Source organism: Sceloporus undulatus, chromosome 5, assembly GCF_019175285.1.
Source record: "Sceloporus undulatus isolate JIND9_A2432 ecotype Alabama chromosome 5, SceUnd_v1.1, whole genome shotgun sequence".
NCBI lineage: Eukaryota > Metazoa > Chordata > Lepidosauria > Squamata > Phrynosomatidae > Sceloporus > Sceloporus undulatus.
In genome coordinates, this window is record NC_056526.1 from 91,901,356 (window position 1) to 91,918,866 (window position 17,511).

Below are 17,511 nucleotides of genomic sequence, written 5' to 3' on the forward strand. Positions count from 1 at the left end.
ATTCCTCACCTCAGAATGCCAGCAAAGGATGCCATGCCATGCATTCTTTGCTTTCCCTAGGCTACCCCTGAATTCCTTAGAGACAGTAGCAAAAGCATGTATCAATTTGCCAATTTGCCAAATTGGAAAGAGAAACATTGTAACATTAGAATTGTAGCATTCATTCACAAAGGAAAAAAAGGTTTTTGCAAAGTACTCTTTGCAACATTTCTCCTTTGCTGGGAACCAGGAACTGAAAGGGAAAGTGAACAAGCAGCTAGCCACGTTCTATCTATCTATATATCTACCTCAAGCAAAAATCATGCACATTTTTTGCCAAAAATAATTTTAAAAAAATAAAAAAAGGGTGGAGGTGCCTGATGTGAGCTCCGTTCATGCCCTGCCTCTGACCTGAACTGACCTGACCCTTTTCCTCCTGCTTACATTCTCTTCAGAGGATGTTTGCCATTGCCTTCCACTGAGGCTGAGAGAGAGTGACCTGTCAGTTCCAACTAAAGTAGACCCATTGAATCAATTGGAAATAAAAGGGAAATGTAGCGCAGGCATTCTGATTGTAGCATCCGCATATAACACAAATAATAATAATAATAATAATAATAATAATAATAATAATGGCTCTTAAGTTCCAGGAGCAAGAGGAAATGAAAGTAGCACAAGCAAGCACACACACATTCTATGTCACCCAAAAAATCATGCGCATAAATTGTCAAAAATAAAAACTAAAAAGAGAGAGATGCTCCTTCTTCAGCCTGATTTCCCTACATCCCTCCTCCGGCTTGGCTCCGCAGCTCAATTTCCCTTGGCAATCCTCCTCCTCCTCCTTTCTGACCCTCCCCTCCCTCTGACCTGCCCTGAATTGACCCTTCCCCCTGGCTTCTTCATCCTCCTCCTCCTGCTCCGTTAGAGAATGCCCTCCATGTCCCCATTCTTCCCGCGGCTCCTTCATCCTCCTCATCCTCCTCTTCTGTCACTTTCTCCAGTCCCCCCTGTCCTCCCTCTGACAGCCCTTTGCAGCCCCCGTCAGTCACCCTGATTTCCCCTTTTAGCCTCCTGTCACCCTGCCTCCTGTCAGATTCCCCTTTTTGCATCCAGGCTCTTTCCTCCTCCTCCTCCTCTTCCTCCTTCTCAGATGAAGGGGAGGGAATGCTCTGCGCTCTGCCCACCCTCTGACCTAAATCCCTCCCCTAAACATGACCCGATCATGATCGGGGGCAAGTTCATATTCAGCAGAACCCAGGTTTTTTCAAAAGGAACGGCTTTTAACCCGATTCTGAATTTCCCGGGCTAAGGGGTATTTGCCGTGGAACTCTTGTGCATGCCTCAAAATGGATTGTGATATATTCCGAGCGAATATGAAGTTCACGTGGAAGAATTGATTCCTGAGTAAAGTGTAGTCTGAATGGGCCCCCAGTTATCATATGGTTGCTCCCAGTACATTATCAGACCTTTACCCACAGAGAGTAATTGCACATACCATGACAGATGCACCATCCTCCACTAGTAATACATCTGCCAGACAGGGTGTATAATGGTACCATCAGGTATATATAGTGGGAAGATGCAAACATCAGTGGGAGTGTCACTGTAGGAACAACCTTAAGAAGGCGGACATCCAATCCCACTTCAGGTAACATGTAAGACAACATTATAATGTACCTCAGGATATAATTCTGCTAGTCCCAGGTTCTGTTATTGCTGCGTTCATGGTTCTCAGGCATTCAGTCTTAGCCAGGGCTAGGTAGCTTGCATAATGAATTACTGGTTGCTTTAAATGGTGGTAGTCATAAGGCTGTTTAAAAAAAAAAAGTGTGAGCCTGGTTAGACCTTGTGACATTGCAACAAATCCTGAGGCACATTGTTTGAACTGTAGTTACTAGTTCAGAAGGCAAACTGCCTTGGGCCAGGTCATTTTTTTTGGGTGGCGGTGGGGTTACTTAAAACACCATTTCAGGCTTGTGGCAGGGACAAGATTTGCAGCAACTTTGAAGGCCTATGTTTGGAAACGTGTGATTAAATGACAGGAAAATGTGTTGTATTTGGTATTTGGAGCATTCATATCTGAGGCTCATACTGCCCTTACTAAGCAGCACCTTAGTTTGCATGCCATCATTCCCAGATTCAGAACACTTGCTTATTCCAAGTCTGAAGAAACTGTATGTTCCAGAAGGAAAGGACATATCTGGGATCTGCAACAGGTGGTGATCCAGAAGAGAAAGGTGTGCACAGAGCTGAGGGGAAAGGGCCAGCCGTGTTTGCATGCCTGCATGGCTAGAGCTAGGTAGAGTTGACCTCCTGTCATCAAACCCTGGCTGTCTTGCTACCCATCCTCTAACTCAGGTTCCCTACCTGTGGAGCAGAAGTGACCTACCTTCCAAGACTGTTGCAAAGATGAGAATATGTCTTGCCTGTTTTGAGCCATAGGCATTAAGCTATGAAAAACCAATTAGTGGCCCTTGTAGTTTTGGCTTGAGACCAGTTTTCTATTACCTGGCATCTTGCTGTTCAGAGTTAGTGCCCGTAGCCTCAAAGTGAGGCTTGTATAGATTGGAAGAGTCCATAAATGGAATGTGACATTTATAGATATTTGGTCATTACTTGGCAGGTGCTCAGCTTTCTTGTGCCATGAGAGATATTTCACAATCTGCTTATTATGAGGGTGGTGTAACTTCGCTGTAGTCGCTTACTCTAAGCTGTGTTATGGCTAATAATTTTGGACCTGTTTGGCAGGTGATTGTAAAGGGGAATGATGTGTGTGAGGCCAATAGAAATGTGAAACTTCATGTTGCTGCATCGCTTACTGATTTTTTCTGCTTCTTTTCACATGAAAACCATGGTGACTGTTTAAACGAACAACCCCAGATTTCCTTTGTTGCATTGTTTGAAATTTTTTGATCAAAAAAGAAAAAGAGACACCACAGATTTCCATATATTTTCCCTGTCGCCTGGTAATACTTACTGTGTTTTTATGTGGGTTTTTTAAAGGTAAAGCATGACATGACATCCTACTTATCACTTCACTTCATTGGCTACAGGGCCACTCTTTATTTAGAACAGATTGAATGGCTGCCTGTATAGAGGATGGAGCCCAGACAACAGTGCCATTCCCTGGCCATTCCCTCAGGTGTATCCCATGACCAGTGTGAAACAAGACTTGACCACCAGTCCATTGGTAGAATGGGGGCAGGGAGACAGAGATACCATATTGTCTTCTGCCTCAAACAACAGGAAAAAAGGGACTGAAATATGCTAGACGTCCTTTGAATTCAGTAGTGCTTCATTCTGAATAGACATGCACAGAGTACAGTTTAACACTTTAAAAAACAAAAAAACCTAGATGTTATTTGAGAGAGACAGGATACCATTTATTGCTTGCCATGTAGATTCTTCATAAATGTGCTGTATCTTAAGTGGGATATTAGAAGCAGTGGCCTGTCTTCCAGACTTTTAAAAGACTTCTATGCATTTCAGGAATGTGAAATTGCTCAGATTTTTTTTTTATGTTCCCAGCATAGAAGAGAGTGGTTTAGAAACCAAAGGTCATATTTTCTCCCTTTAGGCAGGTCACCATGCAAGCAATGCATGAGCATACACACACACATGCTATACTGCTCACCTGTACCAAGTGCCTTGATGTATGTCAGCATTTTGTTCCCCAGAATGAAGTTAACTCCTGTGACCTATTGGATAGTATAAGTGAGTTAACTGAGATATAATTCTTACCAGGTGCTGATGTTATTCCCAGTTTCCTCTAATTAAAGAAAGTGTTTATTTTTTCTTCTCCATCCCCCCCCCCCCCCCCCCTTTTTTTTTTTTTCAGTGTGCCGCGTTGGTTGGTGAAGACCAGCCTCTTTGCCCAGATCTTCCTGAACTTGACCTCTCTGAATTAGATGTGAATGACTTGGATGCCGACAGTTTTCTGGGTGGACTCAAATGGTACAGCGACCAATCAGAAATAATTTCCAATCAGTATGCCAATGAATCATCAAACATATTTGAGGTAAGAAAAGGTTGTGTCGGAGAACCATTTTTATTTTTAAGATCACAGAAGATGGTCCTCAAACTTTGATGTTACCTGCAAGCTGTAGTGGTCATGAGCAATTTTTCCCAATTCCTTGGATGTACTTTTAGGTTATTGGAAAGTAACCCAGTAGAAGACTACAAAAAATATGGAATATTTTAGGTACCAGTATCCACATTTCAAAGGAGCAAGTGGCAGAGGGAAGCCAGCATTTAATTTCTAAAATGTTCACCCAGTGGGTGGAACCAGTCGTGGCATGATGATAATGTTGCATTATCCAGGAAGAGAATGAAAAAAAAAATCTCATGTGGTGAGTGAACACCCCTTATGTTGTTACTATCGCCCATTACTAGACACACAAGATATTACCCTAGAAATGCAAGTAAGAAGTGGCAGCAGCCTCAAGTGAAGGACAGAAGCCACACACTATATAGTATCATAGAGTTGGAAGGGACAGAGTTTTAGTTCTGGTGTATACCTACATGCTAGAAATATCTAGTCTCACTATCTGACAGGCAGTCCCACAGACCATTTAGAAAGCTCTAGTTGGTCTATGCAGCAAACCCATGGGGCTCCATGAAACCGTTCCTCCTTACAGATCCCTCTCATCTTTGGTATGAGCAATGTGGTTTCAGCAGCTGGAACATGCTAGCAGTTGAACTGTGCCAGCATATGTTACAATTATGGACATGCCAGAAATATACCAGTATTCTAGTGTAAAGATATATTTTTTAAAAGTGCAACAACAGTTAAAATGGGATGTCCTGTATCTTTTAGCGGTGAAACGTGATCTAAGCCAGTTTCTCTAATATTTGTCTGAGGTATTTTTGTCCTGCTCTTCAACGGAAAAGCTTCCCAAAGCTGCTTATATAGATCAATAAACACAAGACAGTCCCTTCCTTCAGGCTTATAATCTGAAAGACACAACAGAGAAGGAAAAGAGATAAGGGGGGAAGAAGAAAATAAGGAAAATGGCACAGATGCTGAAAAGTTTATGAGGTAAATCTTAGAGTAACCAGATGAAATAGAAAAGAAGACAAGAAGAATCCAGTAGAGTGACCCTAAATTTTCCATCCTTCTCAGTTCTCCCTTGGCTGTAGCCTGATTAAATGGTTGCTGCCAGGGGACAATTGTAGGAAGACCCTTGGGAAGCTAATCTTCCCTTTCTGACAGTCTTCAATCCCGTGTAAGTACACTGAGAGAGCTTTCAGCTCTGCTGGCTTTACATAGGATCTTGGTCTATTTAACAAGCCTACTTGTAACTATGGAGCAACTGATTAAGGGGGACTGCAAGCAGTGGTGTGGTCTCCTTGCCTTTCATCAGTTGCCTCGAGGAACGCTGTTAAGACTCTTTGGTACTGCTAGTGGTGCTTCTCCTGGGTTGAAAGGAGATTTCTGTATATACAGGTAGGGAGCCAATAATATTTAGTTGGTTGTGGACTTGATTGCTTTAAACTTGGATAGAACAGATCAGCTGAACATTATTTTTATAGAAGCTGAGAAGGCCTTTGATAAAATTTACTGGCTGTTTATTTTCACACTACTGGCTAATTTTGGGTTTCCGAAAATATTTTTGAAATGAGTTATGACCAACTGCTTTTCTTAAATCCTTTTTTTAAACATTGAAGCAAGATACAAGGTAGGGATGTCCATTTTCCTTTAATATTAAACTTTTGCTTGGAACTCTTAGTATGTGCTGTTAGAATTCCAGGATCAATGGATTGGTGCATGTTGCTTTAGAATTCAAAACGTTCTTTTTGCAGATGATAGATGATCTTTTGTTGTTCATTTCAAAGCCCCAGCAGTCGATCCTTGTTTTGATGCTGTCGATGAATAATTTTGGTAAAATATCTGAGTATTCAGATAATTGGTCAGAAATACTGCCAGTGAGAGACACTAGTGTATTTAAAGCATGGCGGTTTTGTTACTGCTAACGTTCTATTACTAATTTGGGTATAATATTCCTAGGAACTGATCTCAGATGATTAATCTCATTATAAATAAGATGATAGAAGTTACTGCCAAGATTTAGAGAGATGGGCAGGCTTAAAGATGAGTCTGTGGAGTAAAGTAAACATAATTAAAATGAATGTTATACCTAAAATTGTTTGTATTTGTGGAATCCCTCTACTTATACTTTACAGTTACTATTCAAAAACTAAATGCACTGTTCGGGAGTTTTATTTTTGATGAGGGCCACATCTCCTCTTAGGATTTTTATTGAAAAGGATGCAAATTCCAGTCAAAGAGGGCAGGTTAGACTTTCTAGATGTTCTTACATTGGACATATTTGTTATCTTGTATTAATTTTGAACATATCCACTTAAAATAAGTAATCCACCATGGTTAGCCTTGGAGTTTTCATTTCTAGCACATCTGTTCAAATAGACAGTGTTTGGTTCTCATTTTATGGGGGGGGGCAGTATTTTGTCGACTATTTCAGCAGTTAGGACTATGTGCAATTATTGTCTTGTCATTTGCACTTTCACCCATTTGGCTTATGCCAAATTGACTTTATGGGGAAACCCAGATGTTAAAATTGGTAAGGGAATGGAATATCCAAATCTAACTAATCAAGAGCCATCGGTGTTAACATCTATAACTGGTATGGCTATAGGAGGAAGTAATCACACAAATAAACTTTGTTCCTTTATATTCAGGGTTGTGTATCTTCTTTTGAATTATTCACCTGTTTTTTTGGAGACAAATGGCTAATGGAAGTGGTTTTTCATGCCTTTTTGATTGCTATAAGATTGGTACTTCATTATTGGAAAGGCCATTTTTCTCCACTTGTGATCCAGTGGCTAGAATATCTAGCAACACTTGTAACATCTGAAGATATGATGGATAGACAAAATTTACAAATGGACTTATATTTGGACATTTGGTCGGCTTTTATAGAAACTTACAAGTATTGTGGTTATTTTTTCTTCTCTTTGTTTTACTGGAACACTATTGTACGTAACTGAGATCCCTTTTGAATGTGTGTGTATGTGTGTGTGTGTGTGTGTGTGTAAGAAACTTTCTGTGTTTTGGTAATCAATGAATAACCTTAATAGTCTGCTGTGACTAGTCTGGAAAGTGCTTTGAAGATAAGATTGCTTGCATTTTGAGTTGGGCTCCACTTTAATCACGAATGTTCTTGGAGTCTGCACTTGTCACATTTGCCTGGAAATTTTCCAATGTTTGCAACCTGGGGATATGATATGGGTGCCTTGAAGGAGGTCTATCACTGAATAGCAGAGGAGGTAAAATCTCTCCTTGAATATGAAAGCAGATCCTGCAACATTAGTTTATAGTGTATTTGTATATGCTAGCTCCAAAGTGGCTGGACATCACCTTATTTGGCCTGTGCATTTTGGGCCCATGTTATCCTTCTGAATCACTTTGGTGAGTTGTGGCTGGAGTTTTTGGTTTTTCTGCTTCTGGTTCTTCATGGAATACATGTATATGGTATATTTCAGAAGATGGGGCTCGGATACTGTGGTTGTACTGTATTATTAATCTATTGGTTAATGTATGTAGTACCCAAATGGTGAGGTGGGGGTTATCTAGTAGTTTGGGATCCAATGTAATTGGTTTGTTGATGCCACCTATTTCACCTTTTCATGAGATACAGTTGTGACACCTGGGTTTCTGAATGATCAGCATCAGTGATGGATTGTAAAAAGGTAAATGATTTAAAATTTCATTCACAAAAGACACATGTCAGCGGATGGAAAATCAGCTGATACAGGAGAAGACATGCTACCTTTTCTAGGTGGGTGGGTGTTTCTTCTTAACAGTTCATTATATCAGTTGAGGAATTCTCTTAAGTACTTGGTTTAAGTAGCTTCGGTTGGTATGATAGCTGTGATCACTCCTGAATAAAAAGAGATCAGGTCACCATTGTTCACACTTTGGTAATGTAGACTATTGTAATACACTTTGTATTAAACTACTTTTTGAAAAGCATCCAGAAACTACAAATGGTTCCAAATACAACAGCAGGAAAACGAACTGGAGCATGCTGCACAGAGCAACTGACTCCAATTTTTGAACTTACTTCACTGATTCCTGAGATGGATCTCATGCTTATTTGCTGATGGGGTTCTGATGCTTCAGAGAGCATTTGGAACAGTTGTCTTGAAAACCTTTATTCATGTATTGTTTTTGTACAGTATTGCACTTTATTTAGTTATTATGTTCATTTGCTTTTTTGTATTGCTGTTTAGTTGCTTTGAAAATCTTACTGGATTGAAAGTGAGGTATTTTAAAAGAAATTATGTGGGAAAGTTATAATCTATAACCTTCATAGAAAACCATATGTTGTTCTCAAAGAATGATTATTAGAAAAAGGATTTTTTATTAGAACAAAGGTGAAATAACAGCTAGTAACCTAAATACTCTAAAGACACCAGATCCCAGCTGATCTTGGAATCTAAGTAGGGTCAGCCCTAATTAATACTTGGATGGAAGATCACCAATGAATACCAGTTGCTTACCATGTATACGTGACTGTAAGTCGACCTTATGTATAAGTCGAGGCAAGTTTTGTAGCCAAAATTATGGATTTTGATATGATTCGTGGATAAGTTGAGGGTAAAACTTAAAGACATGTAACAAGGGATATAGAGGACAAAGCAAAGAAAAATGATGTCAAAGAACATCACGATTTTCCCACCCAGGCTTTAAAAAAGACCAGAAGCATAGCAGCAATGGAGGGAGAAGAAAGGAGCTGGTGATTCTTTTAGGTTCTCCCAGGATGGTCTAAGCTCTTGCTGGTCACTACTTAGAGAAGAGGATATTTTCTATTTTGATAAGAGTTAAAGTACAGTACATATGTACATATGAAATCAACTCAGGTTTTTTGGGTTGATTTTTGACTAAGGTTTTTAGACTTATATATGAGTATATATAGTACTTTTAAAGCACTTTAAGGCTTGCAGCCGCCCCTTTCAGTACCATAGCCCCGATCTGGCATTTCCACGGTGCAAAAAGGAGCCGCAAAAAGTGGATCCTTTCTGTGCCACAGAAAGGGCACCTTTGCAGTGGCACCTTCTGGTGCTCCTTTTGGTGCTGTGTTATCTGGACGCAGTACTAAAGGAGCACTGTAATGCTGCCCACCATGAGATCGGGCCCAGTCTGTACAGCCTCTTAGTTACTGTAAGCTATATTTCAGAGGAAAGAAGTGGCAAAAACCACCTCTGAGTCTTCCTTGTGTAAGAAAACTCTATGAAATTCATGGGGTTGCCATAAATTGACAGTCAACTTGAGAATACACACTTCAGAAGTCCTTTATGTGGACTATACAACCCTTTTCATTAGATTTTTTTGGGTAATGTTTGGGAGGCTACAGACATGATGGGACAAGGGGGAGAGAAAAAGGCAGACCTCCCCAGGTTGTTCTTGCACATGAGGCAAAAAATCCCACAGCACCTCTCCCTCTCCCTGGCAGTAAATAAAAATAATAATGTACATATAGTTTGTCATTCTAAGCCTGTCTCATGCAGCCATATCACTCTAAAAGTAGAGCCCGCACCAATGTAGTCTCTGGCTTGGCCCATTGGTAATGTCCCTTATGTTATTCAACATCTGCATGACAACACTGGGAGAGGTTGTCCAGAGATTTGGAGTTCAGTGCCACCAGTATGCTGATGACACCAAACTCTATTACTCCTTTCCACCAAGTTGGTTTGGGTTTTTAGTATTGGTAGTGGATTGGATGAAGGGAAACAGACTGATACTAAATCCAGACAGGTCAGAGGTTCATCTGGTCAGTCGAAATACAGATGAGGGGAAAAGGGATTCAGCCTATGCTGGATGGGGTTACACAGGCTCAAGACATGCATGCTTTCTGCTTTGGTGTACACTTGGATTCATTCTGAGCTTGGTTGCCCATGTTTCTGTAGTGACCAGAGGGGCTTTTGCACTCTTAAAGTTAGTGTGCTGGCTGTGCCCTTTACTGGAGACATCCAGTTGCTGCTTACCTTAACATGCTGTATGTGTGGCTGCTAGGTGTCCAGAAACCTCACTTGATCCAAAGAGCTGCAGTCAGAGTGCAAATGGGGCTGGTTACAGAGAGCACACAATATTCTGCAATAGCTGAACTGCCCAGTCTGGTTCTAGGCACAATTTAGAGTCTTGGTTATGACATAGGTCCAGGCTAGCTGGCAGACTGTATCTTTCCATATAACATTCCCATAAACATTGTATTTTAATGTCTTGTCTTTTATGTGTTTTAAATTTAATCTATCTATTTTAATTGGCAGGCCACATTGAGTCCAATTTTGGATGGAAAGGAGATGTATGCATAAAGTTAATAACGATAATAAAGGTTCAGGGAGGAAGAACAACCACTCATGGATAGCTCACACATGCATTTCACATGGTCCCCTAACATAGCAGATACATCATGTGGCAAGCAATTCCTGGAACTAGACCATTCAGATTACAGGAGTAGCATTTTGGAATTTTCTGTTGCTGCAGGGCTGGGGCTGGGTTGTGTTATAGTACTAATGGAATCTATAGGATGGTTTTAGATATGGGTATCTTTGGTGGTTTGTTTAAAAAAAGCAACGCTGTTTTATTTAAATTTGAAGAAATTGCACGTCCCATGTAGTCTGGTATCTCTGATGAGCAGCACTAGTCTTTAAAGTAGTATCAGCTATCCAAAAGCAATTGCCATGCTTTGCAAGGAGTTTCCTCTCCACTTCATTCTTATCATCTTCACCAGCTGCATTGATTCCTAATGACAAAATGTTTTCCATCTCCCCCATTCCAAAGAAGGGGGTCCGGTAGATAATTGTTCCTAGTGGAGTGTAATAGGACTTGATGCCTGACATTTCTGTTTCCTTTTAGTTTGGTTGTGGCCTTAATCATTTGAGTAGTTTTCGAAAAAGTAGCTGTGTTATTTGCTTTCAGCATAAAAAGGAGGAAGGAATGGGGGAGGGAAAAAAGGAATGTGGCAGCACCTTTAAGGCTAAAAGGTTTTTATTTTCGCATGAGGTTTTGTGGATATAAACCCATTTCTTCAAATTCAGTACGGAATGATAATAAATGTTCAGGTATAAAGCATATTTACACTGTGTAAATATGTTTTATACCTGAGCATTAATTATCACTCTGTACTGCATCCGAAGAAGGGGATTTATATCCCTGAAAGCTCATGCGAAAATAAAAAAAATCTGTTGGTCTTAAAGGTGTTGCCATTTTTCTTTTTCTCCTCCTCCTTTCTTCCTCCTTTTTATTTAGGAATTGATAGTCTGGCAAGAAAATAATGGGGAATAATTTGGATACCTCCAAAAGTGTATCACAATAAAGCAGTGTGTGCTGAGCCACTAAGTTTTTTTATCTAGTAGCTTATCAACAAATGTATTGTTTGAGTGTTTGCTTAGAAAAATAAGGCATATTTAATCCATTAGACAGACGTATGTTGAAGTTAATATACAAAGCAGCCTCTGCGCAACTCTGCAGAGGTGCTCATTCTGTATGCCCTCTCTTGGCACAATTTCTTAATGTGAATCCATCATTGGGCTGTGCCACTTTAGATTGCAAACAGGAGATCCTTCATTCAAAAACAACAGCAAACTTCTCTGCACATTAATGAGGGGGATACTGGGTTAGATTTTATTCTGACTTGCTTATTTTCTACATGTAAGGATTTGTTTTAACAAACACTTTGAAGTATTTGATTATTTCCTCCCTCTGCTACCTGCACTAAGTTGATCAGTTTTGATCATTCAGCCGTTGGGTCTAAGTGTATATTGTGAGCTGACATGTCTATAAAAGTAACATTTGGTTTGTTGCCATAAGCAGCAAATGGACTAATATAATGGGGCCCATTTTCTTAAAAATATGCATTTTTAGAATATGTAGTAGTATAAAAAACAGGAATGTGCAAAATACTGATAAATTTAAACAGTGCAAAATCTAATCACATAGATGATGTACAGACTGGCATTTTATGCTGGCTTCCACCCGAACTAGGGCTGTGGTAGGGCTGAGCGTTCACACTCTCAAAGCCCTACTTGTGCAGCCTAGGTGCCATCTTGGTGTGCACCCATCCAGATGGTGCTTACCATGATGACGTCTCTTGTGTGCAGCACCCAAATGGTGCTGCACACGAGGGGCATCATAATGTGCCAAGGTGCAAATAGGAGCTGCTTTTCGTAGCTCCTTTTTACACCAGGTTGGGGGTGTGGTGTGTGGTTGCCACGTCTCCAACTCAGTTCTGATGTACACCCCCTTAATTGCCCAGCACCAAGTAACAACATACAAAATTGTTTCTTAGCTTTGGGGGGAAGGTAAGCAGAATAAAGTTTGTCTTAATATCTAGAGGATAGGCCTTCAAAATTGAATGTCATAAAACTTTTAAAAAATGTTTGCTAGTTTTATTGGAATGTGGCATTCTAAATCCAAAAAATGACCTGATCTGCTCCATCACATACAATATTTTTGCAACTTGCTTTGACATGTTTCTGTGTTGTAATATATGACTGAATGAAATGATCCTACAAAGAGTAAGAGAGTCTTCTAACAGACTTTCAAAATGCTTTAATTCGTGGATATGAAACACAAAAATCAATTGAAAAGCTTTAAAAGAAAATGCCCTGAAACATCAGCATCTGCACTTAATCAGAGCTGAATAACAACTGAATTGCTAAAAATACCAAATCTGTGAAAGAACTGTGTGTGGTACCATTTGTGTGTGTGTGTGTGTTTTTAAATTCAGCACCCAAAATGCATTAAAACCGATACAGTATTGAAAACAGTTTTTCATTTCAGGCCTATGTAATAATGAAACATACAGCTTGAAGTGTTACAGTTTAGTAATAAGTATATAGTGGAAGTCTGCTGGTGAGTAGTTATCCAGAGCCTAATGACTAAGGAATCTTTAGGAAAATGTGGAGAAGTCACATTTTTGCAACGTGTAGTGGGCAGTTAATCTACTCCTGGCTTTTGTCGAATGCATTACTTGGAGCATTAACAGCTGCCTTGTCTCTTACTTGAGCTAAAGCAAACAAAAAATCATCCTTACTTCATGCAGGTGCTTCAGAGTGAACAGTTAATCTACCTTTCCCTTGCCTTTGAATTTGTGACCAGGTAAGGCTAGTTGGATCTAACATGAAAGGATCTTGCTGTAGTTTCTAGTCACTTGTTTTACAAATATGTAAGCTCTGATACCTAGTTGACATTTGGCCCTGCAAAAAGAAAAAAATAGTCCTATTGAATTTAAGCTTCATAGCAGAATTCTATATGCCCCAGAAATAAATCCCTTTGAATTCAAGGTACAGGTATAGGATTGCAGGTTATGTTTGTGTGCAGGTCCAAGATAGTAGAGATGCAGAATAGCAGAATAAGCAAGAGGGCTCCCAAATAGGGCTGCCTTACTACATTTTGAAGGGAGTGATGTAATATCTATGTAATATCTAGTGGTCTTACCCCATGAGATCATTAATTCCAGATTGTAAAATTATTTAACTGCACCACTGCTTCCCGTGATATGAATTCAACTTCTCTGTTCTCCATGTTTTCTTTCCATATTGTTTTTAGATAACAATATTTCCAATATGTAACTCTGCATACAGTGATGTTTCCTGGCTCTGCTGCTCATTTTTATGACTACGGGGGGTGCTCAAGAACCAGAGAAGACAAGCTTCTAACTAGGTTTTACCTTCACACTGTTCTCAAGAGAGACCTTAGCTTAAGCTTTCACCTTTAAAACAGTTGATCCCCCCCCCCTCATGTTGATCATAAATATAATACTCCAGCTTTAACAAGAGCTGGCCCAGAATGCTTTGTTGCTTTAGAGAGAATATCCAAAGAAGCACTGTTTTCTCCATGTGTGCTTGTAGATAAATCTGGAATTTACGTATTTTGCAACAGTAATTCCAGATGTGGAATGAGAATGGGGACCTGGAACGAGAAATAACAAGTAGTAATCTCCAATACCCAGCACTGACATGATTGGTGCAGTCAAGGCTACATTTCATATCGTGTTTAGCTTCCAAAATCTCTTGTTGATATCATGGAGAAAGCTAAACTTGTGTGTTTGTTTGTGTATGCATGATGTGCGCATGAACATGCACATACACATTCTTGTGGACATAAAAAAACTGTCCCCGTTTCCCACCAAGCAGCTGCAACCAGTTTCCTATGCTAATTGTCTGATTCTGACAGGATTGGTATATTTATTTAATATCCCCTTTTTGCCCCATATAGGGACTCGAGGTGGCTATGCAGACAATGCAGACAATACCACAGTATAATACATTAAAAAACAATTAAACAGTGTAGAAAATTAAAAACATTAAACATTAAAAAATTTAAAGTGTATTTAAAAACTCTGTACAAAACTTAACTTCTGAATTCCACATCATTTAAAAGTCAATGCCTCATCAGTTTGAAAAAGCTTGATAGCACAAAGAGGTTTTTTTTTCCTGCTACCAAATAGAAAGCAGAGATGGTGCCATCCTGGCCTCACTAGGGAGGGAGTTCGAGAGCCTGGTCCTCTCTCTTCTTCCCACCAAAAGAGCCTGAGAAGATGGTGAGATGGAGAGAAAGACTGCTCCAGACAATCTTATACCCTACTGTGCTTGTAAACAGTCCTTCAGATAACCTGGACCCAAGTTGTAGAGGGCTTTATGAGTCAAATCTAGCACATTGAATTGCGTCCAGAAATGGACCAGAAACCAGTGTTGCAAGAAGAGAGCTGTGTGCTCCCTGTAGTTGATCAGTACCTGGCTGCAGCTCTTTGGGCCAACTGAAGTTTCTGAGCACTTTTCAAAGGCAACCCCATGTTAAGCCCATTACAAACAGGATATAACCAAAGCATGTACCACCATGGCTAGATCTGACTTTTACTAGCAATTCTGTATTATTTTTTCAGTAAGGTGGAGTCTGTTTATTGTATGTGTGTATGCAGAGAGAACAGTAGAGAGTCATATGAGTCCTTACCTGCAGTTTGAAGCAGTGCTATCCAGTTGCAGTCTACACATTTCGGATACTACCTTTGATAATCATATAAACAAAAGTGGTGCCAAAAGATCTGCTGACTTGCATGTGGACAACACTCACTAGCCATTTTTCTTTCCCTCCATTTGCTGAAGTTCATATGACAGTAGTATTTCATGGTTTCACTGTGTTTCCGTTGATTCTACTTGTGTGACTAGTTCTTTTTCCATTCTTAAGACACGTCTGAGAAACTATCTCCTCATGCTTTCTGTTTAGTACTTTAGCACTAATTTGGGGAAACTGGCAAAATGGGCAATCTTGCTTCCATGCTGGCACGACAACTCCTGCTGTGTCATTTGTGTTGCCTGGTGTGTTGAAATGCTATTTAAAACCAGGTAGAATGAAATGCAAGCAGGGTGTGCTATAGAGGTAATTGTCAACACAAATATATGTATAAACATTATACATGAAAATGTTAAAAGTTGTGATGATGGCATTTGGAATAAAAGACCCATCATGTTTCATCTTTAAAAATGCATGTGCTGGCTGCTCAGGAATAAGACCCATTCAAATAGCAATTTAACAGCCAGTCTCCAACAGAAAATGTACAGTGAAAGAGAAATTGTAAATGTAGAGTTCATTTGATTGTGTTAATATTTACAATATTCTTCCTGAATTTTCTTCTATACATTTTTAAAGGAAACCAAGATTTCAGTTTCCATACTGTTTTTGTAATTACACAGAATTGTTGGATGTGTGTTTGTGTTCAGCTCAGTACCAAGGCATTTTCGAAACTCTGATGCGTGTAAAGTATTGGAAAGCAAAATATAAGCGACTGTGCTTCTGTGTAGGCAGCCAAAGATGTTTATTACAAGCCATGAGTACGAGGGGGAGTGAAAAAGATTCACAATGGAAGCATACACGGTGCATCATTCTTGGCAAAGAAAAGGTTTTACAAAGATAAATGACTTTGTAGCCATTTGCGCTGGTTGTTTATGGCAAAGGGGATGGGGGCTTTCTTTAAATAGTCATTTGGGTAATTTGCATAGATTCATCGCATAAGACTCCTCTATTCTGTTGGGGGATCTGTAACCGTTGCAAAGTTATTCGTTCGGTGTTTGCAGCCAGATTGATTAATGAATTACCAGATCTTGCATAAAACCACTTGGCCTGACTTTTTAAACAGCCCCCAGTGTTTTCTTTGGAAAGTCTTGTGACTGGTGTTAATGGGTTTCTACAAGTCTGAATGTCCTGTGGAGCTTTCTCGACTAGTCTGTGCCAGAATACATGAATAGAATAGAGGTGTGTGTGTGTACGCGCGTGCATGTGTGTTAATTCTACTACTGAAACTAGTAGCCCAAGGCAGGCCATTTAAGGAGATATAATCTTGGGGAGGGGGCCCTAGTATTCAGTCCCTTGGTGGCTGCTACCCTTCGGTGCCAACTTGGCATGATTTATCATAGCCATCTCTTTAGCTCAGGAGGCTGGAAGGTGAGCTGCTTGGTGCTACTAGCAGAAAATGCGTAACTGGAGCTCTGAACCTTTGAAGGAAAGCCTCTGAGCTATTTGCAAAGTGCTGGTGCTTAGTGAATACTAAATTACATTTAGGAAATAGTCTAGAGCTACCAGTTATACTTCATTTTTATTCTTGACACAGACACCTAAATCAGAGAACAGTAACATTTCAGAGATTATGGAAGCAGTTTGGGTATGTTCCAACGCTATAATAGGATCAGAATTTTAAGGCCTTTTTTATTATTACCAATAGTCACTTAGTTTCTACTGCAGTGTACTTTGTAGGGAATTACAGCTTTTACTAAAAAGATTAAAATGCTATTATGCAAATGATTGCAGTATGTTATTATGTTTACAAATTGACATCCATGGCTCAACACACAAATTAACTAACTATTCTATCTATATTATTAAGGATTTAATAAAGTAACTGTTGATAAAAAAAAAATAAGGGGAGAAGCTTCAGATTGTTAATAGGAACTGATTGTGATTTAACGGCAGGTTTAAAAAAAACATTGTGTTTAATGTTCTAGATGGTACAATGGCTGAATAGAGCTCCTCAGTTGTGGATGTAGTGGAAAGCCTAGAAGAATGTCTGAAACTTTAACGTAAACTAGACTTCTTCGGCTATATGACAGAGTAAAAAGCATATCAGTAAATCTGATGGTGACATAAACAGTTATCCTGGCCTTCTCCACAGTTTGTTGAGTTTTATAAGCAGGTTACTGAAATTCTAATTACTACATGTTAAATGTTTTATATGTCTTTCTAAACATGTCAAATGTACTTAACAGTTTGCATCCTTCAAAAATGTACCTTTATAATGAAAATTTTGTTAGGGCAAATGGGATTTTGCTGCAGATGGAATTGCTTTAGCACAAGGGAGGAGGAGAAGGTGGTGGAAGAGAAGGAGGTGGTGGTAGTAGTTGAGTTTAGTCTGAGATGGCTTTACAAACAGTCCTGCTTGTTCTTGAATGGAGCTCCTCAGTTGTCGATGTAGTGGAAAGCCTAGAAGAATGTCTGAAACTTTAACGTAAACTAGA

At 39.6% G+C, this 17,511-nt stretch overlaps 1 protein-coding gene across 4 annotated transcripts in view; it reads left to right on the plus strand.

Moving 5' to 3' along the window:
• Window positions 1–17,511, plus strand: part of PPARGC1A (PPARG coactivator 1 alpha) — a 96,078-nt gene that overhangs the window by 7,330 nt on the left and 71,237 nt on the right. For all 4 annotated transcript variants that reach the window (XM_042467987.1, XM_042467988.1, XM_042467986.1 and 1 more), the window contains one exon: window positions 3,818–3,997. In XM_042467987.1, the coding sequence (XP_042323921.1) occupies window positions 3,818–3,997 (180 nt within the window). The remainder of the gene's footprint in view (window positions 1–3,817; window positions 3,998–17,511) is intronic.